General features: G+C 37.7%; 1 protein-coding gene across 4 annotated transcripts in view; it reads left to right on the top strand.

Moving 5' to 3' along the window:
* Nucleotides 1–27,316, top strand: part of SEMA3A (semaphorin 3A) — a 266,016-nt gene that overhangs the window by 214,983 nt on the left and 23,717 nt on the right. For all 4 annotated transcript variants that reach the window (XM_039913932.1, XM_029077340.2, XM_029077341.2 and 1 more), the window contains 8 exons: nt 7,253–7,395; nt 8,347–8,461; nt 8,554–8,623; nt 10,686–10,830; nt 12,962–13,181; nt 16,389–16,480; nt 21,095–21,136; nt 26,480–26,637. In XM_039913932.1, coding sequence (XP_039769866.1) covers nt 7,253–7,395; nt 8,347–8,461; nt 8,554–8,623; nt 10,686–10,830; nt 12,962–13,181; nt 16,389–16,480; nt 21,095–21,136; nt 26,480–26,637 — 985 coding nt within the window. The remainder of the gene's footprint in view (nt 1–7,252; nt 7,396–8,346; nt 8,462–8,553; nt 8,624–10,685; nt 10,831–12,961; nt 13,182–16,388; nt 16,481–21,094; nt 21,137–26,479; nt 26,638–27,316) is intronic.

The following is a 27,316-nucleotide window of genomic DNA, read 5'->3' as shown; positions in this document are numbered from 1 at the left end:
AAGTAATAACCAGCGGATATCCAAGAGATGGTGCAGTTATTAAAAATGAATAATGATGCTCTGCTGTGCTATTAATTTTAAAATAACAATAAGCATCATCCAGCTCTTTCAGTCTGCTAATACACATCCAATCAGTAAGGCATTGAGCTGTGTAAGCCCAATTAAAACATGATCTGGTTTGGTTATTTGGACCAGTGAAGATCTTAACCATGTGAGGGAAGTGTCACTAGAAAGCTAAGGCCCCTTTACACATTAAATTGAAGGATGCTTTTTTTTTCAATGGTGTTTGTATTAAGTACTAGGTTAGGAACAAGGTTTGGACACAGTCCATGTCCCACATAGGGCTCACAGTCTTAATCCCCATTTTACTGATGCAATACCAAGGCACAGGGAAGTGAAGAGATTTGCCTAAGGTCACACAGCAGAAAAGAGGCCGAGTCTGAATTAGAACTCAGATCCTCTGATTCCCAGTCCCATGCTTTTCCCACGAGGCCACACTGCTTCTCACAAACACTTTTCCAGGGTTTATGTAGATGACACTAGCAACTCTGGGGTGGCCAACCTCAAAGCTCCACATTTAGGGGGGTCATGTGTCCAGCTAGTTCTACTGTGGACAGTCTATTTTCCAGCAGGCCTGTTCCTGTCCAATGCTGTGGACTCGATAAAGAGACGTTTGATATTCTTAAATGCCACCTGTTGCTATCCTCTCCATGCTAGTTAGGGCTCTGGAAGCCAGCCAGGTACTTACAAGGGGACTTTTAGACCTGATAACTTTATCAGACAGATCTTGTGCCACAGTCCGAACTGGGACCCCAGCAGGACTAGACAAACCCACAGTTTTGCAATTTCTGCCATTCAATCAGAGTTAATAATAATAATAATAATGTTGGTATTTGTTAAGCGCTTACTATGTGCAGAGCACTGTTCTAAGCACTGGGGTAAACACAGGGGAATCAGGTTGTCCCACGTGGGGCTCACAGTCTTAATCTCCATTTTACAGATGAGGGAACTGAGGCACAGAGAAGTTAAGTGACTTGCCCACAGTCACACAGCTGACAAGTGGCAGAGCTGGGATTCAAACTCATGAGCCCTGACTCCAAAGCCCGTGCTCTTTCCCCTGCGCCAGAGTTCCCTTTGGAAGTTCTACACCCATTGTGGTTAGCCTGAATGAGAATGGCAGCTGCTACCCTTTGATAGCTTTCCAAATCCTCTTTCTTACCTATGTAGAGACATGGGAGAAATAATGCCTTCAGTCAGTTAATAATCAATAGACTTCAGCAATCTCAGTGGTGCTCTTAAGTGCTCATTTACTTGTTTTGCAATCAGTCAATGGTATTTATTGAGTGCCTACTGTTTGTATAGAACTGTACCAAGAGTTGGTTGACAAGATCCCTGCTGTCAAGAAGATGATAATGCATTACAGTCAAAACCCACTAGAATAGCCTTTCAATACTTTTATAAATGGAAAAAAAACAAACCAGTAGATGCTCAATAAATGTCAAGTCAAAGGCAGAAAGCAAATGCTTAGTGCAGGGAAAAGATAACAGAAGATGTTGAGAATTCCTCTTTCCTTGCCATCACCCACCAGATCTTTCCAGCATCTTCTGGGACCAACATTACTTAGAAATCTAATGTCATTCCTGATCATATGACCGGCTCCTATCTGGAGGACTAAATCTGGACCCTTTTTGTGTAGAAAAAACAAGCACTGAATATATCACTGTTACTAAACTTAGAATCCCAATACCAGCATAAGTTCATTTTGTTGTGTCTTTTGCTGTTTTGTGGTGCAAAATAAAGGTGGAAGGTTTACTGATTCAAGTTCTGAGCCCAGCAATGCTTTTATTAATGAAGTGAGCCAGCATTGCAAAAGGAATTATGAAGACAACAACATGTTCTCTGCCAAACTGTCACTTCTAGAAACTGAGAGTTTGGACCTGAAGGACAGTTTAATTTGCAGCTGCTGAAAATATTGGAACCAAGTTAAACTACTGCCAGCTGCTGATGGAAACTACAAGTGGCTTTTGCAGGAGATATGAACAGTGGAGTAGAAGGTGGCATAATGCAAAAGAGCACGAATAAAAGGAGATAGGAGTGCTTGCCAGTGATATGATCATATAAAGAAATGAATGTCCCATATGAAACATGGTGGCACTGGTTAATTGGTGACTATTGGCAATTATTTTTTCAGCTTCGCTGGCTTCTTGGAGTTATGATGTACATGCAAAGACACAGTCCCTTCCCTAAGGAGCTTACTCTCCAACTTAGATAGATCATAGAAATGTTTCCGATTGTATTTACTTTCCATAGTGTTTACACTATGGTTTCATGCTGGAGAGATTAGTGTTCTTTGATCTTGACTAAATGGATTTTGGTCACATCCTTTTGAAGTTCTGTTTTTCAAGCACACTTTCACATTGACTTCCCGAACTGGAGCACAAGGACTCTTTAGAAATGGTACAAACTGAGGGCTTTTGTTATACCATTGTCACTAGGGATTTTCTGAACTTTTCGTGGAGGGAAATATTGTGCTATTGAAAGGAACATGATGAACATGATTCTAAGATGTGAGTCAGTTATTTCATATGGGTTGAGTTGGCCCCACTGAAACCAGTGATTTCTGCCTGGAGAGTAGGAGCAGTTTTGACCTTCTTTAATGGATTGCAGAACACCAGTGGTTCAGTCTTAAGACTTGGCCATTTATTTAGACTTTGGTTTCTGCTTCCCATTCAGGGGTAGTAGCTGTAGGCTGCAGACTTTCCGCTGTGCAAATCATGACTTCCCTAGGTCTCTGGGCTGAGCTCATAAAGCAAGCTAACTCTGAATGAAATTTAGCAAACCTTTCCTTGGGGAGTTTTGGGTGACAAGGCAGTCTCTTGAATTGGCTGTGGTTTTGGAGGATAATGGTAATCCTTTGCCTCTGGCATAAGCATTGTTTTTCAGATTTATGAAAGGATAGGCTCTTTTCTGCGATTATCTTAATCCTATTGTCTGAATTGAGTTTGGTAGGAGAGAGCTCATTTTCTTTTTTTAAATAGTAATCATAAGATTCATTTTACTAGGAAGAACATTCATTTATCTCTCTTTATTCCAAGAGATATAACAGGAAAACGAAAAGGGTTATGAAAAATCTACATTCCAGTTAAAATAACAGGGATAAAAAACTCCTTCCATATGACTACTTTGTTCACCTGGAATAATCACAGTTACACTACAATTATCCAGTTAGGGAGGTAGGCCTTATGTTTTTATTTTAATTTACAGGAAACCTCAGGGCCTCTTTAACAAATGAGGACTGTGATGAACTAGCTCTCTAGGGTGGAGAGATGTTTAAAGCCCACCCATGAAATGCCTTTTAAGCTGTAGTGACAACAAGTTTTTCCCTAGTGAAATTCAGTGTACATGTTTGAGGATGCAGAAGGTGAACAGTTATACTAGTTTAGCAGGTTTATTCTTTAGGACTCCTTATGCTTTCCATAACATACTTGTCCCTCATTTCATTAATGTTAGTAAATATCAGTGAAACTCTGGCACTATCAAATCACCTTTGCAGAATAGTGCAAACAGTCCTCATGAGTATTGATAATAATAATAATAATGATGATGGTCTTTGTTAAGTGCTTAATACATGCCAAGCACTGTTCTAAGCGCTGGGGTAGATGCAGGGTAAGCAGGTTGTCCCACATGGACCTCACATACTTAATCCCCATTTTACAGATGATGGAACCGAGGCACAGAGAAGTGAAGTGACTTGCCCAAAGTTACACAGGTGATAAGTGGCAGAGCCCGGGTGAGAACCTGTGACCACTGACTATCAAGCCTGGGCTCTTTCCACTAAGCCATGCTGCTTCTAGGAGACGTGGTGGTAGGAGAGGTGGTGGTAGAGAAGCAGCGTGGCTCAGTGGAAAGAGCCGGGCCTGGGAGTCAGAGGTCATGAGTTCGAATCCCAGCTCAGCCACTTATCAGCTGTGTGACTGTGGGCAAGTCACTTAACTTCTCTGTGCCTCAGTTACCTCATCTGTAAATGCAGATTAACTGTGAGCCTCACATGGGACAACCTGATTACCCTGTATCTACCCCAGCGCTTAGAACAGTGCTCGGCACATAGTAAGCGCTTAACAAATACTAACATTATTATTATTATTAGTGGCAGTAAAAATCGTCAGAAAATGTTAGCATCAAAGTTTGGGAAAAAAAAGAAATCATATGTATCATTTTATATACAGATAATCTCCTAGGAGTAATAGTTGTAGCAGTTTTGAGTGTCTACTTTGTGCAGAGCATTGTACTATGCAGTATGGAAGAAAAAAACAAAAAACACCAAAAAAATAAGTTCCTCGCCCCCCCAAAAGCTTATCTTAACAAGGCAAGTAAACCAACCTGAAATCATGTTAGAAATTTCGGCCACTAACTAAACCGCAGTGAAATGCCTGAAAGCAAGTGAGCTAACAATTGGGTCTCTATTGCCACAGCTGTACACATAAGAACTGTCATCATTGATAAATTCTAATATATATATTCCGCTGCAATAAAATAATTTCCCTTTAATGTGCATATGCACCATATATTGGCTTTGCAAATGATTTTCCTAAAAAGATCTAGCCCACAAAAATCTTATTTGACAATTTACCTTGACTCCTTTCCTATTACCAACACTATCCCTTGCTGCTCATTGGCATCTCCTTCAATTTTCCCATCAGCATAAGGCTAACAGAATACAAACATCTATCAAAAAAGCACGTGCTTGTAGTAGCACGTGCTTGTAGTTTCCTCTCAAACCTAAATGAAGCTATGCAGTCTGGCATGTGGCCTAATGGAAAGAGAATGGGGCTGGGAATCAGGAGACCTAGGTTCTAACCCCATCTCTGCTAATTATCAGCAGTGTGGCTTTAGGCAAATTGCTCAACCTCTCCGAACCTCATTGTCCTCATGTAAAATGTAGAAGATATCTTCTCTCCCTATTACTTAGATTATGGGCACTGAGGGAAAGAAACTGAGTATTTCTATTTTACTTTCTCAAACGCTTAGTACAGTGTTCCACACATAGTAAGTGCTCAATAAATAGGATGGATTGCTATGATCTGGTAATCTGTATCTTCCCAAGCACTTAGCATGGCCATAGAAAACATTTAATAATACCATGATTATTAACCTAAAAGAGAGTAGAAAGGAAAGGCAGAGTATATTAAAATCTCCTTTCGATCTGAAGTCCAATTTCCACTGATTTCTCTAAGGCCTACGGCAGATAAACTAGAGCAGATTATATGGCTCTCACACATCTAGTTTCTATACACAGATCAATTCTACACATCCTTCCACAGGCACCAAAAGTTCATGTCTTAGGTTTTCGACACTGTTCCTCCACTCTCTCCCTACTACCTGTATATATATGTGGTACTACCTATAACCCGGATAATAAAGACATGATACTTAGGAACACAAATAAGAGCTTCCCATTATATCGAGGTTGAAAGATTCTTTTCTTATTGAACTTTTCAATACGTTTTGGGGTAAAAAGGCCTACTCTTAAATTAATCTCTGCTATACCTATCAGAGCATGCAGTAATAGCACATATCATTAAATACACGGGTTGGTACCATTTTGTTTCTTGTGAAACTTGATTGATTCATTAGAATGTGGATCCTTGGTCTGAAAACAAAGGTGGGTGTGGAGCCCTGGGAAATACTCTGAAGTACAAAGACTTAAAGCAGCAACACATAGACTGTATATAATGCTGGTATTTGTTAAGCGCTTACTATGTGCCGAGCACTGTTCTAAGCGCTGGGGTAGACACAGGGGAATCAGTATGTCCCACGTGGGGCTCACAGTCTTAATCCCCATTTTACAGATGAGGTAACTGAGGCACAGAGAAGTTAAGTGACTTGCCCACAGTCACACAGCTGACAAGTGGCAGACCTGGGATTCGAACTCGTGACCTCTGACTCCAAAGCCCGTGTTCTTTCCACTGAGCCACGCTGCTTCTCTTAAAACCATAGAAGCCATAGAAACGCATGGTGATGATTCACAGGTGTGAGGATTAGGAATAAAATGCTTATTTTAAGGATGGATGGTGATATTTTCTGTGTTGTGATTTCCTCCTGAGGAATTAGGGAGGGAGTTGAAATTCCAAATGTTTCGCTTACTCCTTGGAGAACCCAGGCAGCTAATGAACCATGAGAATAAGAGTTGATTGCTTTGTTGTTTAATATTTATTAAATGACCACTGTATGCTGGGATTTACACAGAACACCTGAAGATTTGGACTCTGCATACATTCCAAGATTAATAGGAAACTAAATTTCAAAATACCTTCGCACAGTCAAGATGAAATGGTCTCCTCGAGACGAGCTATTATCATTCATTTTGTCTTTCCCATGCCCCCATTTCCTGTCTTTGCCCATTCTAGAATTAGTGACCAGTCAACTAAGGTATTGGTTGGCATAGGCTTGCCCAGAATAATGGTCATTCAAAAGTACTGGTACCGTAGCATCACACATCTGTGGACAGTGAAGACAGGACCTTGTGGAGGTGCCTGGAGTTTCTACATTTGTGTGTTCTAAATCCCAGTCTCTCCTTTACTCTAATTCACATCACTCCTCTTGGAGGCTGTTTTACCCTAGAAGCTGTGGTAATGACTAGGAATAATGTATGAGGAAGAGAGCATGAGAAATGGCTATGTTGGTACTTCCAAGGGGTGTCCCCATTGCTCAGTTGAAAAGGAACCACATATGCAAAACCTCAGCTAAAATTCCCACTCAAGCCAGTGGATATTTGTTTTGGCCTCTATTCATTGGTGAAAATGGTTCTTCAGTTCTATCTTCAGGCTACTTCCCTTTTTACATTCATTTTTTTCTCATGAAGATAATCTGCTGAGGGTCTGGTAGAGATAGGATTCTTGGGAGATAGAAATGAAGGGAGATGATTGGTTGCAGGTGATCTATTCACTGTACACTCTCCACCCTTACCAATTCTGAAATCCCTCTATCTGACCACAAACTCTGTACCTGCCTTCTCTTCCACACACCTGCTTACCACAAATAAGTTATGTTCCCTGAAAGAGACTTCTGATCTGTTTGCATACTGTGTACAATGTGATTAACTTGTATCTGTCCAAGTACTTAAAACAGTGCTTGACACATAATAAGCACTTAAATAGCATAATAATAATTGTATTAGGGTTTTGGACTAAGAGCCCGAAACATGATTGTCCATGTGAATTCACATCTGTGCTATATTTCATTTCTCTTTCAGACCCCAGGTTTATTAGCGCTCACCTAATTCCAGAGAGCGACAATCCTGAAGATGATAAAGTATATTTTTTCTTCCGGGAAAATGCAATAGATGGAGAACATTCTGGAAAAGCTACCCATGCCAGAATAGGGCAGATATGCAGGGTAAGGCCCAGGAAGGTCTGGGAGAAAGGGGTAAGGGATTATAAATCACAGAAAATGCTTTTTTATTCCCTTTTGGTACGTTTGTCATTATATAAATTGAAGTGAATATAACTGTGGGATGAAGGGATGATAGGAACACATCAAATGACTTAATGGGAAAACTGGGCTTTCTAAAGTCCCCAAAGGTAAAGCTCTTGTTCAAAACATAATGGGAAGTTTTGCAATATGTGTTTTTTCCCACAATCTTTTTAAAGTTATCCACTGGGTCAGAAAATCCTAGCAAAACATTCTATCCCTTTTCTGTTTTGACATTTCTGACAAAAAAAAAGGGGAAATAAATTATGGAAAAACTTTGTTGGGAATTGACATCATAACCTTTTTAAAACAAAACATGTTATATCTTTTTATTATTTGGACTATCTTACAATAAAGACTGCTAAGTATTGCTAGAAACATTTACAAAACAGAACTAACTGCCTAGTAAGTGGAGCTTACTCAACTTGGGGGATGAAAAGCTAAATATGTTGGGGGATTTTCCAAGAACTGCCAAAATATAGTCCCCAAAGTGGTGAAGGAAGAGAAGAAAAAGGCAAGATAAGAGGGGGAAGATAGAAAGGGGAGTAATATTTACCACTCACCACAGTCTCCACCATCCAGAGTGCCTCAATCCCAGAAATGTTTTTTACTCAATGTTTTAAGGAGCCATGCTTGGAACATACATAAAGCTCATTTCTCAACGAATTTGACCCTCTTAATAGTATCTCCTTAGCCTTAAAAAGCAGAATCAGTGGTCCCACGTTATTCTTTGAAGCACTGAAATTAGTTTCATTAAGATAACTACTTGACTCTTGACTGTGAGATTTTCATCCATATATGGTGACCTGAATATCTACTGCTAAACACATTTAAGAAAGAAAAGTATCACATCTCAGTTTTTTTTCCCATTCCCAGAATGATTTTGGGGGACACAGAAGCCTGGTTAATAAGTGGACAACTTTCCTTAAAGCTCGTTTGATTTGCTCAGTGCCAGGATCTAATGGCATTGACACCCATTTTGATGAATTGCGTAAGTAGCTGAAATCACTATAAATTGCTGGTTTTCAGGGTTTTTTTGGACTAGAATTTACATTGACATTTTTGACTCTCTTTTTCCCATAGAGGACGTATTTCTAATGAATTCAAAAGATCCCAAAAATCCAATCGTCTATGGTGTGTTCACAACATCCAGGTACCAATATTTATGAAAACTGCTTGTGATTAAGGGCTGTGTTCAGTGTTTGTGTCTTGTTAAGGCCTTTTAAAAAAAAAAAAATGAAAGTGTTTTCTTAACCCTGAGTACTTTAACATCAATGGTTGAGAGAGGTAATGACCTATGTGTTTTTCTATATGAACAACACATATCATCACTATAAATCAAGTGGACAAACAGTTTGAAAGAATGTGTCAGTTTATACAGCTCACTTACTTCTGTAACTGTGGCTTCAAAACTTGAAAAATGTGTAAGGAATGGTAACTATGGGAAAGCACACATTTAGCTAGAGGTTTCAATAATCTAAATCTAGTAATTTTCCAAAGAATATATCACCTCACCTCAAGAGAAAAAACACTGTATTGTATCATCAACATTTATTGAAGGTCTGCTGTGTGCAGAGCACTATTTTAGCCACTTAGGGAAAAAACAAATGGTACAAAAGATGTGAACCTTTACTGTTTAGCTGTCTCATATATGAAAGCAAATCTCATGGATTCAAAATGAATGACTTGTGGCATCTATGCAAAAGAGGAAGCTGTGGTAGCTATTGTAATTATAAAACTGTGTAGTATCATGTAGCATTATGATATTATGGAATATATTATGGTGTACTATGACAATTTGATTCAGTATTTTTTGTGTCTTCTTTCTTAGATCGTAAATGTCTCTCTACTGTACTCTTTGAAGTGTTAGAGCATGCTCTTCACATAATAGGTCCCATAGTTGTTTTTTTTAAAATTGACTATGCTGTGAAGAACTTTAAGGAAACATCTTGATCTTCAAATTGCTTTCTTTCACTCTGCATATTCTAATCTTCTTCAGGTTGGATTAAAGCCTACCTATCCAGAGTTCTGTTTGGTTGCGGGGCTTTCTGGATGAAGGGATTTGACATATTTCACTATCAGGTCCCATTGGGAATATAAGGACAATCTCTAGAACTCAATAAATGTTTTTTTTAAAATAGGGATTCAATATGAAGGCCATACTTGGGTTCCTGATTGATATGTGTCTGTCTTAGACACTGGAATGCAGTCCTAGATCATGATACAAATATTGGACTAGACAAGTGCCTTACAACTTGCAGTTACCTTGTATCTGAATTTTACTTAGATGTGTTCTTACACACATGTTTTTACACTATTCACCACATTTCTTGAGGATTATTGTAAGTTTTCAAGCAAAAATTATATTATGTCCTCTTCACTGAGAAGCATTTTGTGTGTACAATTTAAAGCCAGACTTGAACTCTATCAGGAAGGAATTATTTCACATTAATTTTTTTTGGCAGTTATCCATAATAATAATGTTGGTATTTGTTAAGTGCTTACTATGTGCAGGGCACTGTTCTAAGTGCTAGGGTAGATAGAGGGTAATCAGGTTGTCCCACCTGAGGCTCACAGTTAATCTCCATTTTACAGATGAGGTAGCTGAGGCACAGAAAAGTTAAGTGACTTGCCCACAGTCACACAGCTGACAAGTGGTAGAATGGGAATTCGAACCCGTGACGTCTGACTCCCAAGCTGGGACTCTTTCCACTGAGCCACGCTGCTTCTCTATATAATGAAGGCTTCACAATTCATCACTTTGCTTTTCAGTTAGTGGTCTTATTTTCTGCATATTTTAGGCATTGATGCCTTCAATTCTGAAATAAAGCCTGAGTAGAGAATAGTGTAGAGATTATATAAATATTTACCCTTTTTTGTTCCTTTTTTTTAATCTTACAATTTTAAATCCTAGAGTAACACATTAAGTTGTGTAACTACTGAACTGGGGTTGGGGTTTACTATGTACATTTTATTTGTTAAAAATCTGTCACTGGTTTGCTGACAGAACCCCAAGAATACTGTCTGGCAACTACACTTGTACTTGAAAAACTCAAATTCCAAAGGGACAGTGAGGGGTTTGCTAAGACTGCATTTAAGAGTTCTGAAAATCAATGCCACCGGTGAATTAGTGAGCAGAAAGTCATTCTCTACACCACTCTCCTGTGATTCAATTAGTACATTATTTTTAAAAAATGGATTTTTTTCTCTTTCAGTAACATCTTCAAGGGGTCAGCTGTGTGTATGTACAGCATGAGTGATGTGAGGAGAGTATTCCTAGGACCTTATGCGCATAGAGATGGACCAAACTATCAGTGGGTGCCATATCAAGGAAGAGTCCCATATCCCCGGCCAGGAACTGTAAGTGTGTTAGATTTAAAACTGCCTAAAACAGGAAAAAGAATCCTAGGATCAAATTCACATGCCCTACGTATTATAGTTACTAACATCAAACTTAGAAGTATATACACAAATAAATAAGCAGGTGCAGAGCTCAAATTGAGGAGCATGAATTAATGGAAAGAGCATAGGCCCAGGAGTAAGAGGACCTGGGTTGTTATTATTATTTTGGTATTATTATATTTAAGTGCTTACCATGTGTAAAGCACTATTCTAAACACTGAGGTAGATACAAGTTAGTCAGGTTGGACACAGTCCCTGTCCAATGTGGGGTTATAGTCTAAGTAGGAGGGAGAACAGATATTGAATTACCATTTTACTGATGAGGAAACTTAGGCACAGAGAAATTAAGTGACTTGCCCAAAGTCATATAACAAGCAATTGACAGACCCAGTATTAGAACCCTGGTCCTCTCACTCCACGCTTGTGTTTTTTCCACTAGGCTACACTGCTTCTTCTAATACCAGTTCCACCACATGTCTGCTATGTGACCTGAGAAGCAGTGTGGCTTAGTGGATAGAGCATGGACCTGGGAATCAGAAGGCCCCGGGTTCTAATCCTGCCACTGCCTCTGCCTGCTTTGTGACTTTGGGCAGTCGCTTCACTTCTCTGTGCTTTTACCTTTACCTCATCGATCAAACGGGGATAAGAGTGGGACAGCGACTATGGCCAAACTGATTAATGTGTATCTACCCCAGCCCCTAAAACAGTGCTTGGCACATAGTAAGCACTTAAGTACCATAATTCTACTTTAGAAGGAGCAAGCCCAAAGGACATTTTCTTACATACATAAGAGTACTTTATTGACCTTGATAGTAATGTACTCACCCTCTGTGCCACATCAATTAGGGAAACATATGGACACAAGTAGAGGCAATCAAATATTATCCCGGACACTGACTTTTTTTTTAGTCCAATTTCCAATTGGTTCCCATGTGACAAAGTTTCTTTCCAAAATTTATTTTGAAAATAATATTTCAGAATGCAGACATAATATGGGGATCAGTCTTAATGAAGAACATGCTATGAGTTTCATTGCCGCTCATCTGCTAATCCTGTTAATCTGTGATTCTCTCTGTGGGTAGGATTTTGTCATCAAAAAGCTATTGTTGGAATCTACTTAAAATATACAAAAAAGTGAAACATTAAACCTTCTAAGTCAACTCTCCCTTCAAGTATAACTCTCTCCCCATAGTTTCCCTACTGTGCACTGCTGCTCCTTGTTTTTGGCAACATCAATTTTTTATTACAGTTCTGATGAATTATTAATAATGTGGATCAAGGTGATAGCAAAGACAATCGATTTATTCTGCTAAACCTCCTGCCAGTTCAGGAATATTGCTTAATTACATTTCAGCTTCCAAGCTCTTACTTTGAGTGGCATTTAGTATTTGGGTATAAGACAAAAACTAAGAGGATGAAGACATTTGTAACTTCTGAGTGTTTGCTCCTCTGGATCAAATGCACTGAATAGAAAAGTAGTGAAATCTTCTTGTCAGAGTGCATCAAGTTTTGCTTTCATCTAGATCATGTCTACTTTATAGTCCGCGCTTGAATCCCAATCACCTTAATTGCTTAAGGTCACTGAAAATCACTTTTTTCTTTAAGCTAGAAAATACAAAGAATAATAGTTTTAATGACCCCGTACTTTAATTCATTTTTTAGGATTTATTAGTTTGAATCCTTGCTGTTGGGTTGTAGCATACACAACAAGACAGTCCCAAATGGATCATTTGAAATAGTTTGGTTCTTGAAGTAAACTCCAGAAATTTGCCTAATCAAAGTTCCATTTGAACCTGTATCATTCTAAATTATGATTTATTTTCTTATCCTTTACTATCAAACCAAGAGGGGTAAAAAACCTTTTGCACTATAAAAATGGTCCCCAGACAACTCTCCTCTCCCAAATTATTTTCAATTTGTAAGTTCCAAAACAAGTGACAAAAACTCCATAGAATTTCTGCCTTGACATATTCTACTTCTACAAAAGCTGCATTACATAGAGATTCAGGGATGACGTAATCTTTGGACTGGAATGTTGTTTATACACTTTGTTTAATTTTAATTAAGAATATTTCTTCTATCCTCTCAGTGCCCCAGTAAAACATTTGGAGGCTTTGATTCCACTAAAGACCTTCCTGATGATGTTATAACATTTGCCCGAAGCCACCCAGCCATGTATAACCCCGTGTTTCCAATTAACAACCGACCCATCATGATTAAAACTGATGTGAAATATCAGTTCACGCAAATTGTAGTAGATCGAGTTGATGCAGAAGATGGCCAATATGATGTCATGTTTATTGGAACAGGTAAGGTTTTACTCACGCATTACAGTTACCCTGTTATGATGAGATGTAGAAGTATTTCCTCCTTGTGAATGTCAGGGAATTGAGGCAAATTCAGTTAGTTGTTAGAGTACCTAAAGGGTGTGCCTAGCCAAAAAATATTGGGCATACCTGCATTCTGGACTCATAATGAGTTAACGTTATTAGGATTAAGATAATGTGATTAGAAGGCCAAAATGGCTCTCCCTTTTGGCTAGTGATGATTTTAATGTATCCGTTTTTCAAATAAAAATATTAAATTCAAATAGTAAACAGTTGGCACCAGTCCATTAAGACCATTTCTTGATGCTTGTGACTTGTGTTTTGACTAATTACCTTTTCATTACCAATTGCCAGAGGAGAGTAGCTTCTCCTCCTATCCTCCTATCAACTTTTGAGGTCACCTACATTTCAGCAGTCAGTCAATCTGACTTGAATATACACCCACCTGGGGCATAACAACATGCTTCAGGTACATGTTAAAGAATAATCATTCTACAGTAGAGAATACTGAGCAAAAAATCCATATAAACATGTACTTCAATCTCAAATATTTCTCAGGGACTTGTCCTAGAAGGTTCCTTGGTCTTTAGAATTTGAAATTAAGGAATTAAAATTCCAGGGCAAAAATATCCTTAAGCATCAAAACTATTTTAGCTTTTCCTCTGGGCCAAGAAGGCATGGTGATGACAAAAATAACAAAAACCCTTGTGAGGAAACAGCAGATGTCATGCTTCATTCAGCTTTTAACAGCAGCATGATTTTTCCATTGGGGTAGTTCGTTTTTCCTTTCTAAGCATTATAATTTAAATCCCTCCAATTAAAGTTCTAATCTTTTGGAATCCTCTTGACCTGTCACTGCTTCGCAATGGTAGTGTGTACTGTGCGTACTAGGGCAATAAGCAGGGTCCCAGCACTCATTAATAGCAATCCTATTTTGAACGGTACCAGTTGCAACTCTGTACCTTGAAATCTCAGGTCAGATTCCAAGGCAGTAAATCGCTGCATTGCAATTCCGTTGGTGCCTGACAGAAACTATTGGTAAATTCAAGGACTATTTTGAAACTTCCCTGAATGAGGAAACATTGTGAAAATGAGCATTTACCAAAGGGAAATGTAAATGTACAAGTGCTTTGGAGATTTAAAACTAAGCTGTGAAATACTTGTGCTATCAGGTGTAACAGTGTTAGGTCCTGAGTATTAGATTAGTCTATTTTTATGGGTGACAAACAGCCTCCATCAGCAAAAGGAGAAGTGGAGGAAGAGTCTCAGCAGTAAAGCATAGGCATCAACATAAGATAACAAGGAAAACAAAGATAACAAGCCGGCATTCTTCACTCTCCTGAAATACCCTTGACAAACTATTCTGGACCAAGCCTGTATTCATTTCCTCTACAGTCATTTAGCCTGTTATTCCAGAAAAATGAAGAAAAAAAGAAAATCAGAGACAAGATTCAGTTGTTTTCTTGATCGAGGGTAACTGAACCTAAAATCATGGCCAAGCTATCCCCTAATAATTTCTCCAGGAATTAAAAAAGAAAAAAAAAAACAGCTGAAAACTACCTTGATTTCTCTCACTGTAAATAGCGTTTCCCCGGAGTTGTCCAACAGAGAAACAATATCACACACTTTGAAAGTCTGTCTCAAGCCAGGGTTAAAGCCTCATCATCATGAGTCTGCTAAATGTCTGACATGGAGGATCAGTCAGCACAGACTAGGTTCCTCTGTCAGTAAAGTAAATTAATAATGGTAATCTTATCTTTTAACTTAGTTGCACACCAGTGCTCATTGATCCTAAAAGAGTAGTCTGATTCAATTTGTGTGAAATACTATGCTGTAAACCTGATTGAGAACCTAGATAAAACCCCATTTTGGTATGGGAGTCCTGATCAGAGTCACTATAGAGATTAACGTATTCTACTCTTAACCTTTGGAATTCTGTCAGCCTGGGGTCCTATAAACATTGAGGTATCTTCTTAAAAGAGGACCATTTATTTCAGCATTGATATTCTGGAGTATGCTGTCAACCTTCTTCTGTCAGATTCTAGAGTTCTAATATTACTTGTCTTCATAAAAATTCAAGACATTTCATTAAAGAAATGTGACACATATTGGGTTAGAAATTAGAGTCTTATTTAGAAATGTCATCTTCACATGCGAACATTTCCTATAAAATATATTTTTTTCACTGGCTCATCAAAATGTAACCTTGAAAGTTAGGGAAAATCCTTTAAAAACAAATGGCAAAATACATTCAGTCTTCAACTACTTTTTTTTCTCTTTGAATACTGAATGGATGGTTTTAAAACTATTTTATGAGGCTATTCATTTTCATTGACAACATTTTAAGTACAAATATGACACAGCCCTATAGGTTTAGAAGTAGAAGATCTCTCCAGGAAGCAAAAGGTTTAAACCCAAAATAATTAATAGCAGTCTACTTTTCAAGTTTTAGGGATCTGCCAACCAACTCTTTCAGGTTGATTATAAGTAGCAAGTGGGTTTTCTCTTGTTCATAGAATATTCAGATTCTTCAAGCTAAAAAGAAATGATCATTCAGACTATGTGAGGAGTTTATTTTCCTCAAACCAGGCTATTGTCTTTCAACACTTAATGGCCACATAGCCGTCTTCAGGGACATATAAGTTCAAAATGCTTTCTCATGACATTAGGTTGGTCAGCAGGTACTTAAAAGCTCAGACAACTTCATCAGTTTGACAGCACTCCTCAAGTTTATGTGTCTGAATTTTGCTTTCCCAGGAATGTCTATATTTCAAAATAACCAGAAAACCTGCCATTCCAAAATTGATCACCTAATGTTGACTGGGTAATTTAGCAGGGCTGGTTTTTAAAGAGTCTTCTGTGGCAACTGGAAATTAAGAAGCTCCTTCCAATAATAATAATGTCTAGTCCTGTTTATCCATCTCAGCCAAGTGGTGTAATGTTTCCTTTTTTGTTGAATTTGCACCTTAAACAACCTCAGGGTGATGCTCTTTCGAAGACCAAAACACTTCTGGTTTATTTCAGACCTTTGTATTCAATGGAAGCATTTGAAGTATCGGCCCAAAATACTCCGTATCCTTGGGTTTACAAAATATTAATTCCTTAGCAAGGAAAAGGTCTGAAATTCTGCTACCTAGGTTCATGACATTTAAAAGACGTTTTTCTTCTTTCGATTTTTTTTCCTCAAAGATGTGGGGACTGTTCTCAAAGTAGTTTCCATTCCTAAGGAGACTTGGCATGATTTAGAGGAAGTCTTGCTGGAAGAAATGACAGTTTTTCGGGTGAGTTCTGCTAAAGTTTTTGAGTATCAACAAGTTCAGTAGTGCCTCTTTTTCTCTCTGCTATGGACAGCTGCAAAATGAACATGGTGCAAACGAGCAGTCCAGCATACCCTTCTAATTAGCTTGTCAATTAGAGAGCCAGACACTAGTCAAAATAAACCTTGGAATTTGCAATACCAGTTCAGACTCAGGATGAAATGAAATATATAATCCTGACTCACTTTGCTATTTCAGTGATAAAATAGAATCATTATAAGCGCTTTACAAATACCTTAAATAATTCCATGTACCTCATTAGACTCATCTGTAAAATAGGGATTAAATGCCTGGTCTTCTTCCCATATAAACTGTGAAAACCCATGTGTGACAGACACCGCATCAGTCTTGTTTTGTATCTACCCTTATGCTTAGTACAGTGCCTGGCAGAGAGTGAGTGCTTAACCTATACCACAGTTATTGTTAAATAAATGAATATGGATCTGTGTGGGATCCTACCTAGAAATCACAGGGACATATGTGTTCTAAGGTTAGGAAAGAATGCTTTAATAGGTCACAGGAATACCTTAGGGATTTATAATAAAATATTTCAGTTTTCAGCAACTTCCCCTGCCCTACCTTATCATTATTACTATTACTTTGGCACTCAAGATGACAAAACACATTTGGGCAGAGTTTAGAAAAATATTTACTTTCAACATTCTATGCTCATGGCCAAGCTCATACCCGTTTTGTGGTGTAAAGATTGGAATATTTCACTGTCAAGTTTGGTTTAACCTTGCAATTTAAAAAAAACACACGACACAAAACACATAAAACTGCAAGCTATAAACAGTGAAATGAAAGTCGTTTGTGGTTTCTGGTCTGTCTTGTGTTGTCCTTTGATAAGGGAAAGGCATTCTCTAACCAGGATGATAATTGGGTAACTCTAATACATTTCATTTTATTTTATGCCCAAAACAGGGAAGGGTAGCATATTTGGAAATAGTAATAAATTGCTCTTCAATTTCTAATGAAACTGTTTTAGTTACAAATTGTTCATGCATTCATTCATTCAGTTGTATTTACTCAGCACTTACTGTGTGCAAAACACTGTAATAATAATAATAATGATAATATTGGTATTTGTTAAGCACTTACTATGTGCAAAGTACTGTTCTAAGCACTGGGTCAGATACAGGGTAATCAGGTTGTCCCACGTGAGGTTCACAGTTAATCCCCATTTTACAGATGAGGTAACTGAGGCACAGAAAAGTTAAGTGACTTGCCCACAGTCACACAGCTGACAAGTAGCAGAGCTGGGATTAGAACCCATGACTTCTGACTCCCAGCCTGGGCTCTTTCCACTGAGCCACCCTGTTTCTCTACTGTACTAAGCACTTGGGAGTGTACAATATAATGAGACAAATTCCTCCCCACAACAAGCTCACATTCTAGGGGGGAGACAGACATTAATATAAATAAATAGGTAAATTACAGATGTATACATGTTTACCTACCGTGAGGATGGGAGGGAGGATGAATGAAGGAGCAAGTAAGAGCGATAAAGAAAGGAGTGGGAGAAGAGGAGAGGAGGTCTTAGTGGGAAGGCTTCTTGAAGGAGATGTACCTTCAATACGGCTTCGAAGTGGGGGAGAGCAGTTATCTGTCTGATATGAGGAGGGAGGGCGTTCCAGGCCAAATTGTTAAATTTCTCTAGCCTTATCTCCGGCGACATCATTTTCATGAAGAAAGTTAAGTATAGAAAGTTAAATATATAGAACAAATATTCAAAATATTAGAATGTGATTTATCTCGTCCTCTTCTAATGGGCAGGATACATTAGAACCTTCACATTATGGAAACTGACATTGTAGTTCACACATCCTAACACACTGTGCATAACCATCTCTCCAGACATCCCATTGAGTTAATGATTGTAGTATTTATCAAGTGTTTATTAGGTGTCAAACAGTGTGCTAAGTACCTGGGTAGAGTACAAAATAATCAGTTCAGTTACAGTCCCTGTCTCTCATAGGATTCATAATATAGGAAGTAGGGAAAGCAGGAATCTCAAACCATTTTGAAGTTGAAGGAACTGAGGTAGAGTCAGTCCAGCACTTAGAACAGTGCCTGGCACATAGTAAGTGCTTAATAAATAACATTGTTACTATTATTATTATTATGTTTTTTCCCCCCAAGTTTACACAGCAGGCCATTAGCAGAGCTAAGACTAAATCTGGTTGTCCTCAATTCCAGACCCATATAGCTCCATGTTTTTGGAAGAACATTCTCTTAATTCCCTAGCAACATTCTGTACAAAAGGAGTGGTGAAAATGCATACTATGGAAGTATTGAATATACTGATTTTCATGAATTCACAATCCCTTTGCCTCCTACCGTTCTTATATTGGAGAACTGAGCTCATTATAAATACAGAAACTGAGATAGGGAAAGTTCAATGCCTGGTTCAAAGGCAGGCTGTTCCCAGAACTCTCTCAGGGTACAAATTAGAGGAAAATTCTGATCACTTATAAGGTAGCCAATTACTAAAAATAAAATGTCAGTTGAGCATGAAACGTAGCAGTATCCAATCAAAATGCAGGAAAATAAATATCATAGTCTAGTCTATCACTAGAATGGTGACTGGAGAAGCTTGATACTTTGTAGACAGTAGACCTTGCATAGATGACAGTAGAGATATTTAGCTCAAGTTTGGCAATGTAGAAACAGACTTACATAAATGGGAAGATATATAACATATGTGTTCATAACTTTCATTCATCTCCTCTAGCCAAAGCTATGACATTCAAAAGTTGTCCCAAAATAAAAAGGATTTTGAATATGTCCACTTGTCTCCAGTTTTGTAACTGACAAAATCACCTTTTCCTACAAGTAAAAATCTACTTCAAATCATGTTAAGTGTTTTTATATCGTAATTAAAATACAGGAGGTGAATGATTACAGAGAAAATTAAGACTGCTATATAGATGCTAAATTGACTTTAATTTAACTCATTGGTAACACACACTGTTAATATCACTCAAGAAGGTTTTACCTTTGAAAAAAATGAATGTGTTTTACTGTCCAAGATTTAGTATGCTTAGCACAATGGTCTTGATTTATATTTCTACTGAACAGAAATGTTTCCAAAACTACTGCTTTGATAACAGGTGTGTTTTTAAACCAATTTATGCACTATTCCATGAACAGCTGAGCAAACAAATGACCAAGTTCAATTTTATTTCAAACTTTAAACATAATTGGTGTTTTCCAATGTGAAGTCTATTAACTCATTTGTTAGAGTTCAGAGTAGGTAGTGAGCCATGTCAAATTTCCAAGAAATCAGCAGGTTGAAAGTCATGCAAGTGTGAATGTTTAATAAGGACTACCTTGATGTAGCTGGATATAAACATCGACCCATACATGAGAGTCATATTTTATTTGGACTTAAATATCACTTGCAAGGTGCAAGTGGACACGGTTTTAGAAACTAAATATTTATAACCCTATATAGATTTTAATTGGAAGTCAGAGTAAACAGCTGATAAGGCTATGTAGTATTTTACTTTTTCAAATATGGTAATTTTAGTAATGATTAATAAGTCAGCCTCTTAAAAGAAAATCCAATGATCTCAGCATTTTTAGTCTCTTTCCCAGCCTTCTCCTCTGCCTCCTACCCTCTACCTTTTGGGAATTCCTCAAGACTCCAGTCTGGGATCCCTGATATTTTCCATCTGCACCTACTCCCATGGAGACCTCATTCACTCCCACAATATCAACTACCATCTCTGTCCACATGATTCTCAAGTCTGTCTCTCCAGCCCTAATCACTTGCCTTCTCTGCAGTTTCACATTTCCTCTTACTTTCAGAATATCTCCCCTTGGATGATTTGAACAGATCTCCTCATCTTCTCACCTAGACCCGACCTCCCCCAACTGTCCCATAACTACAGACAGCATCACCATCCTCCCTGACTCATTAGCATTGGCATTATCTCAACTTATTTCTCATATTCAACCTACATATTCAATCTTCCACCAGATCCTGTTAGTTTTACTTTCACTACACCATTGCTAAAATCAGGTCTTTCCTCTCTCTCCAAACTGCTACTACGCTGATTATACTCTCCCAAATTAGTACAGTGGTCTTCACACAATAAGTGCTCAACAAATACCAGGGATTGACAGCATTCATCAGAATTACAACATGGTGCATTTGTTCCCTTCTAAGAGGCAAGTGGGATGTTTAGAATGTACCTTTCTCCCAAAATAACTGAAATGTGAGACATTATATGATAATTCTATACACACTTCATAGGCATAGTACTTAATAAAGATAATGATTGTGGAAATTAATCCTACTAATCATTCTCTGCCTAATGACATAGTGTGTGGGCACACTGAAGGAAAGGAATCAATATGAGGGATAGAGCACAGTACACACAAACACACACACCTCACATGGAAGAGGAAATGAGATAGGAAGAAAAAAGATGAGTGTCTAGGAACATGATTGTCAACTCTCTTGGGAAGTGTGCTTTTACTATTTTAATGAGGAAGTCCCTGATCTGAAATCCTAATTTTTAAGAACACATAAATCTTATTATTCACTTTTCCTTTTTTTTACTTCTCTAGGAACCCACCACCATTTCAGCCATGAAGATTTCTACCAAGCAGGTACCGTAATCAGAAGTGACCCCTCACTTTGTTATATGTACCAAGCTTTGAACTTCAATAAGAGCAGCATGTTTCTCAGAAGTAATGTACTCATTTTTTTTAAGGTATCCATCCACTTTATATAGATGTCAGTGTTATTTCCCCCCCAAGGAAATGGTATTTTGTGATCTGTGGCAAGAGGAAATGAAACAGAAATTGTTTACAATCAATCGGTGGTATTTATTGAGTGCTTACTATTTGCAGGGCACTGTAATAAGAGGTTGGGAGAGTACAACAGAATTAGCAGACATGTTCCCTGACGATAATGAGTTTACAGTCTAGAGGGGGAGCCAGTCATTAATAGTATCTCAGTTTGTTAATTTGAGAGGAGCAAAACGTATTGTTTTCATAATAGACCACCTAAATCCCCTGTTCAGAGTAAACTCTACTGAAAATATAGACCATTTTTGCCACACTAATTTTGGTCATTCTTTCATAATGACCTTGTCTCACTATCTGAATGTGTCCTTTCTGATTTAAAGACAGACATTTTCCACCGGAATTTCTTAAGCATTTCAAAAGCAATGAGAAATTATTGGGAAGAGATTTTATACCACATTTAGTCACACAATTTCCCACCATTTTTAGACAATTTTTACGATTCGAAAGCAGAGGAGTAGTGATTAAACAGGGAATTAAGTCAAGCAATAAGAGGAAGAGGAGGAAAAAAACAGACAAATAAAGGAGAAATAGGGGACAAGGAAGAGAAAGGTAAGAGAGTACTTTCCCAAGTGCAGCATATAATAGGCCCTCAATGAATATGGTAACCTCACTTCCTTTCTGTTTTTACTACCACAGCATATGTGCACATGTTTGAGATAGAAAATTCCCTGGGGTGTTAAACTATTTGTGGCCTTTTGGCTGTACTCCTCTTCCTACCCCAGTATGCAATAGTATCACCTCTTACAAAAACAAACCAATATTTCCTCCTGAAAAAACAGCGTTGGGGTATGAGAATATGGAGTTATTCTGTAGAGGCAATTATGTGTTTAAATGTAGAACAGAATTTGAAATATTAGGGTGGAGTTGACTGAAGGGAGGTTTCCAGAATTCATAAAGGAGTTTGAGAAAATATATTTTAAGTCTAAAATCTCATTTTTGTAAAATGTGAAGGCAAAGGAGTGTGAAAAATGTTTTTCTTATTGGTATTATTATTAAATATTATTCTTTTTAAACTGCCAGTGGACATTATATAATTACTATGCACTCATTTGTATTAATTTGTCTTTAGAGCTCCTTTTATATTAATCCAGGAGGAAAGTTTCAGGGCACTATAGAAATCAAATTTATAACTTCAAATTCCTCTAAATCTAGAATGAACACCATATCAATTATCCCAGTTTGGTATATAAAATAGAAATAAAGTTTAAGCTAAAGAATACCAAACCTTAGATCTTACTTAAGTATTAGAGACTCCATATATAATGAAGTTTTGGCCAGACACCTAAGGATAACATATGACTTCTTAATGATGTAGTTATGACAAACACATTTTGGTGTATTTTTCTAAAACATTGTCAATGAGTTCATGCAATTAATTGGGCATGAGTTCATGACTATAAATTAAGAACAACTTATTAATAGGTTTTACTTTTTTGATCAAATAACTAAAGCAGGTAAAATAAAACTACTCAGATTGGTATTTTAGGCCCGTTTCACTGATTCTGGGCTAACTCTTCAGGATTCAAATATTGATTAATCTTCAAAGATCAATATCACCCTTTGATTTATCTTTTATTTAGCATTAGATTATGATGGACTCTCCTATTTTAAATGATGGATGATGTCATCTTACCTCATTGTCTTAGATTTACCCCGGTGTCTAGTACAATCCTTAACACACTATAAGAACGTAACACGTACTCCAATTATTATTATTATGAATGAGCCTTGGTCTAGGCAGAAGGACCTTGGGATCGAAAACCTACATAAAATAATTAAAGCCAGTATTACTGGTTTGCATAGTACTGTCTCTGCCTATGCCTATGACTATGTTTCAGCTGGACCAGTGGCTGTAATAAGTGAATAAATTGTCACATTGTGAATAACACTGAAATATTTTACTTACAACCCACTTGCAGCCCAAGAGACTTCATCATAGTGTCGATATTGTGCCTGCATGTCATAGACTGGCAAGTACTTGCCATGGTAGGTGTTTTGGAGGACACTGCAGTCTTCACCATCTACATTAACCAGTTGTTTTCAGGAGCCTTGCTGAGCTTCTACAGCTCCCCAGAAGCCAAAGGGAGGCTCTTCGTCAGGAATTTTGTCAAATTTTGTCTATGGTTGGTATAACCCCCTCAGGCATTCTCCTACACCTAGCTGTTGCATACTCCCACTGCAGTGCTGTTGCCCTTCTTGTTATTTTGGATATACTTTGGATAGAGAATCCTAACGCTCACTGTGATTGCTTATAACTGAATTTTCAAAGTGACAATTCACTAAATTGTACCAAAGGCTATCCAGTTTAACCAATCAGTAATGGTATTAAGCACTTTGTATGTGGAGAGCACTGTGCTAAATGCTTGAGTACAGAATACCAGAGCTGGTGGACACATTCCGGGCCCACAGTGCGGTTACAGTCTAAGTTTATTTATCATTAAAACCATATAATGAAGATGATGGTACAAGAGGAAAGATCAACACTGTTGAATGGAGAAAATGATTTGAAAACGCTAGAAGTATGCTATCAGGGAGCCATCTTCAGAGTCTTTTAATTTTCTACAAATCTTATGGATTGTAATCTTAGTGGTCAAGTCTCATTTGGTAATTGTGGCATTATGTGATATTTTTCTCTCCTTTTTTTTTAGTTGAGATCTTAATCTGCTGAAACTGTAAATATATCTTTCCTCATAGACATATCAAAATAGAGAGATTGATCATCTCGAAGATATTTACAGATAAAATGCACAAGTGAAATCCATAGTAGACATTTTATTGACCTGATACAGTCATCTTAACCCTCCATCAGCATGCTTTCACCTGTTCTCAATCTAACATTTGTCAGTTGTAGGTAAGGAATTATTAGGAATTTCCAGAAAAGAAGCCAGGCTGATATTTCCTTCTTTACACAATAATTTTTAGAAACAGTTATGTAGTCTTTGTATAATATCTGTGCTTTATATCAATTTCTCTGTTAATTATTGGTTCCTGCAAACTATTCCTTAAAAAAAGACATCTTGATGATAGGATAAAAGTATCTGTCCACTTTTACCGCACTCCCCACATAAAATTGACCCTTCTTTCCTCGCCTTCATAGTAAGCACAGATCTGTTGGCGGTTCCTTCTAGGCTAGTCTATTTTAGTTTTTTATTGAAACTCTTATTTATTTTCAGCCTGATTTATTTTAGACATGACTCATTGCTTTTCATGTTTATAACCTGGATGACTATTGTAATTTGCTTTGGCAAGGAAATACCATCCCTCTTTCAACACATTTTTTTATACTTCCATTATATCTTTTGGGTAATTCTGTGGTCTTTTTAAAATACTTTAAACAGTAAGAGTACCGTCATTCCCTTTGAAGGTTGTTCCTGCTGTATATCTTAACATATCTCAACAAAGCAAAGCATGTCCAGAGTATACTGGAAGCCATCTAATCAGATAAATCAGCTTGTATCACATTTTCTGTTAATTATTTTAATTTTACCTGCCGGATAAAACTAAATACTTTTCATAAATTGTAGCATAATTAAAGACAGACAATATATCTAGCCATATAAAACAGCCATGCTAAAGTATATCATATTTCTTCTGCCTTGTTATGTGGACTTGGGAAATGTCTGTTAAATGCTTTATGTTACCCAGTTAGTACATATCTGTAACAGAGGATTAATAGGATTGTTGGTAAGTCACTGTGAGTGCATTTGAAGAAATACATTTGGGTATATGAAATATCATGTAATGGTCTTTGCAAGCCTGCCTGTTGTTTCTGTAACTGGTGACTGCATAATTTAGGCAAAATAAATCGTAGTCTAGACATTGAGATTTATTTAATCAGTGTCAGTTGTTTTCCATAGACTCTGGATTTCAGCGCCTACAGACTATTATTGTGTTATTCCTGTTCTTTCTTTTCATCCCTCCCACTCCCCATGAACTTTGACTTTCATCATTCTAGTTGACTGGATGATGTTCCATTAGAATATAAAATTGGGATAGACATGGCAGACTATCTCTAATGAATTTGAACATTTTTTTTGAATTTCACGTGGCTGTGATTTATACTATATGATGTTTTGGATAGCATTTGTACCAGAGAATACATTATTTGAATGTTTACTGCACTCAGTTGCAGTCCCAAGACTGTAGCTTGCTTGTGCAGGTGTCATTCAACTGTACTTATTGAGCACTTAGTGGGTGCAGAGCACTGTACTAGGCACTTGGGAGAGTGTCAGGCAGTAATGCTCATGTCACTAGCACTGGTGGTATGCCAGTCAGTCTCTGGCACAAGTGTAGCAGGATGCCACTCTGGGACATTACATGGCTTCTAGAATGACCCTTATATCTCTTCTAGGTCCTAAATCCCTGTGATTGTCTTCTCTTTGCCTGAGCCTGCTCGGGGCACAAAAGCACCAAGGGAAGCTGTAGAACACCAAAACACTGGTCTAGCTAGAACAGCAGAAGTAACAGAATGTGTCCGCTTATTGTTGTAATGTACTCTCCCAAGCACTTAATACAGAGTTCTGCACACAGCAGGTGTTCAATAAATATTACTGAAAAAAATGAACAGAAATTCTGGGAATCCTGGGAAAAGGGGAACAGCCAGAATCCTCTGTTCCAAAGCTGATGGGAGTCTCTTTTCCTCTCACTTCCTCCGGGGGTCAGCACTACACACATTTTTGCTGATTGGTCCTTACTGTATCTCTCTTTGACCTTTTAAGAATTGTAAATCCTTTAGTTTGAGAACTGGGGCAGTAGAGAGGTCATCAAGCACTCTTCTCAACTTAGATTGTGCCTTCACTGCCTGATTAGAAAAGTTATTCCCAAATCCAACACCAATTTAAGACACACCTTCTCTTTACCCATAGCTACTAGTTGATAAAGAATCTTTTAATTCAGGAGTTTTTGCTCAGTGGAAATAGAAAAAGAGAAAACTATAGAAGGGAAGTAAGATTTCTAAGATATATCAGTCTGGGTATTTCTCTTGGCTTTGTCTCCTTCCCCTCACTGTAATTCCATTTTAAAACCACTGAATATCCTCTTATTAAGCATGTGCATCCGGAAATAAAAACAGATGCGGTGATGTGCAAATTAAGTACGTCTTTCAAAAGATGTGTAAGTGATTAAAATTGCATCTTTCCACAGCAACAATTGTATATAGGCTCAGTCACCGGAGTTGCCCAGATGCCTTTACACCGTTGTGACATATATGGAAAAGCATGTGCAGAGTGCTGTCTTGCACGAGACCCTTACTGTGCTTGGGATGGGGCATCATGTTCTCGATACTTTCCCGCTGCTAAAAGGTATGAGCACTCTTAAATCACCTGCCTGCTTTAGTCCTATGTCCTTCTTAAAATCGTTTACGGAAACCTGTAATGTTGCAAGGAAAGTGTTATTTGTGACATTTCAAACTTGTTTCCCTTGTCCCAACCTGTCCCAACTAGACTGTAAGCTCCCTCTAGACTGTTAACTCATTGTGGGCAGAAAAAATGTGTCTATTATGTTGTACTCTCCCAAGCAATTAATGCAGTGTTTTGCATGCAGTAAATGCTCAGTAAATATGACCATCAGTTTCACACAAGCAATAGTAATCTCATCATCCTTTCTCATCTCTTCAAACCTTCACTCAATGGAAAAGAGGCTAACGCCAAGAAAGGGATTTTTTTATATTCTGTTTCCTCACCACATCCCCCTCAATCTTGCCAAACCCCAAAATTCCTGAGATTGGAATATGGTTATTTTGAAACATGAGAAAGTTATCTTAAATGAAGTTAAAGAAATAAAAATTTATGAATTTGTATAGGGTAATGTTAATCGTTAATCGAAGAGAAATCATACGCTGTGGTTCCATGAACCTACAGGAAGATCTAATTGTACATGATATACTGCTTAACACCATGTGATATAGAAACAAAAGCCATATACATTCACAGTTACAATTATTATTTTTGTCTTTCAAGCATCATAATTCAGTTGCGAAGA

The sequence above is a fragment of the Ornithorhynchus anatinus genome, chromosome 13 (assembly GCF_004115215.2).
Source record: "Ornithorhynchus anatinus isolate Pmale09 chromosome 13, mOrnAna1.pri.v4, whole genome shotgun sequence".
NCBI lineage: Eukaryota > Metazoa > Chordata > Mammalia > Monotremata > Ornithorhynchidae > Ornithorhynchus > Ornithorhynchus anatinus.
Note: the sequence above shows the minus strand (reverse complement) of the source record. Positions and strands in the feature narration are given on the sequence as shown.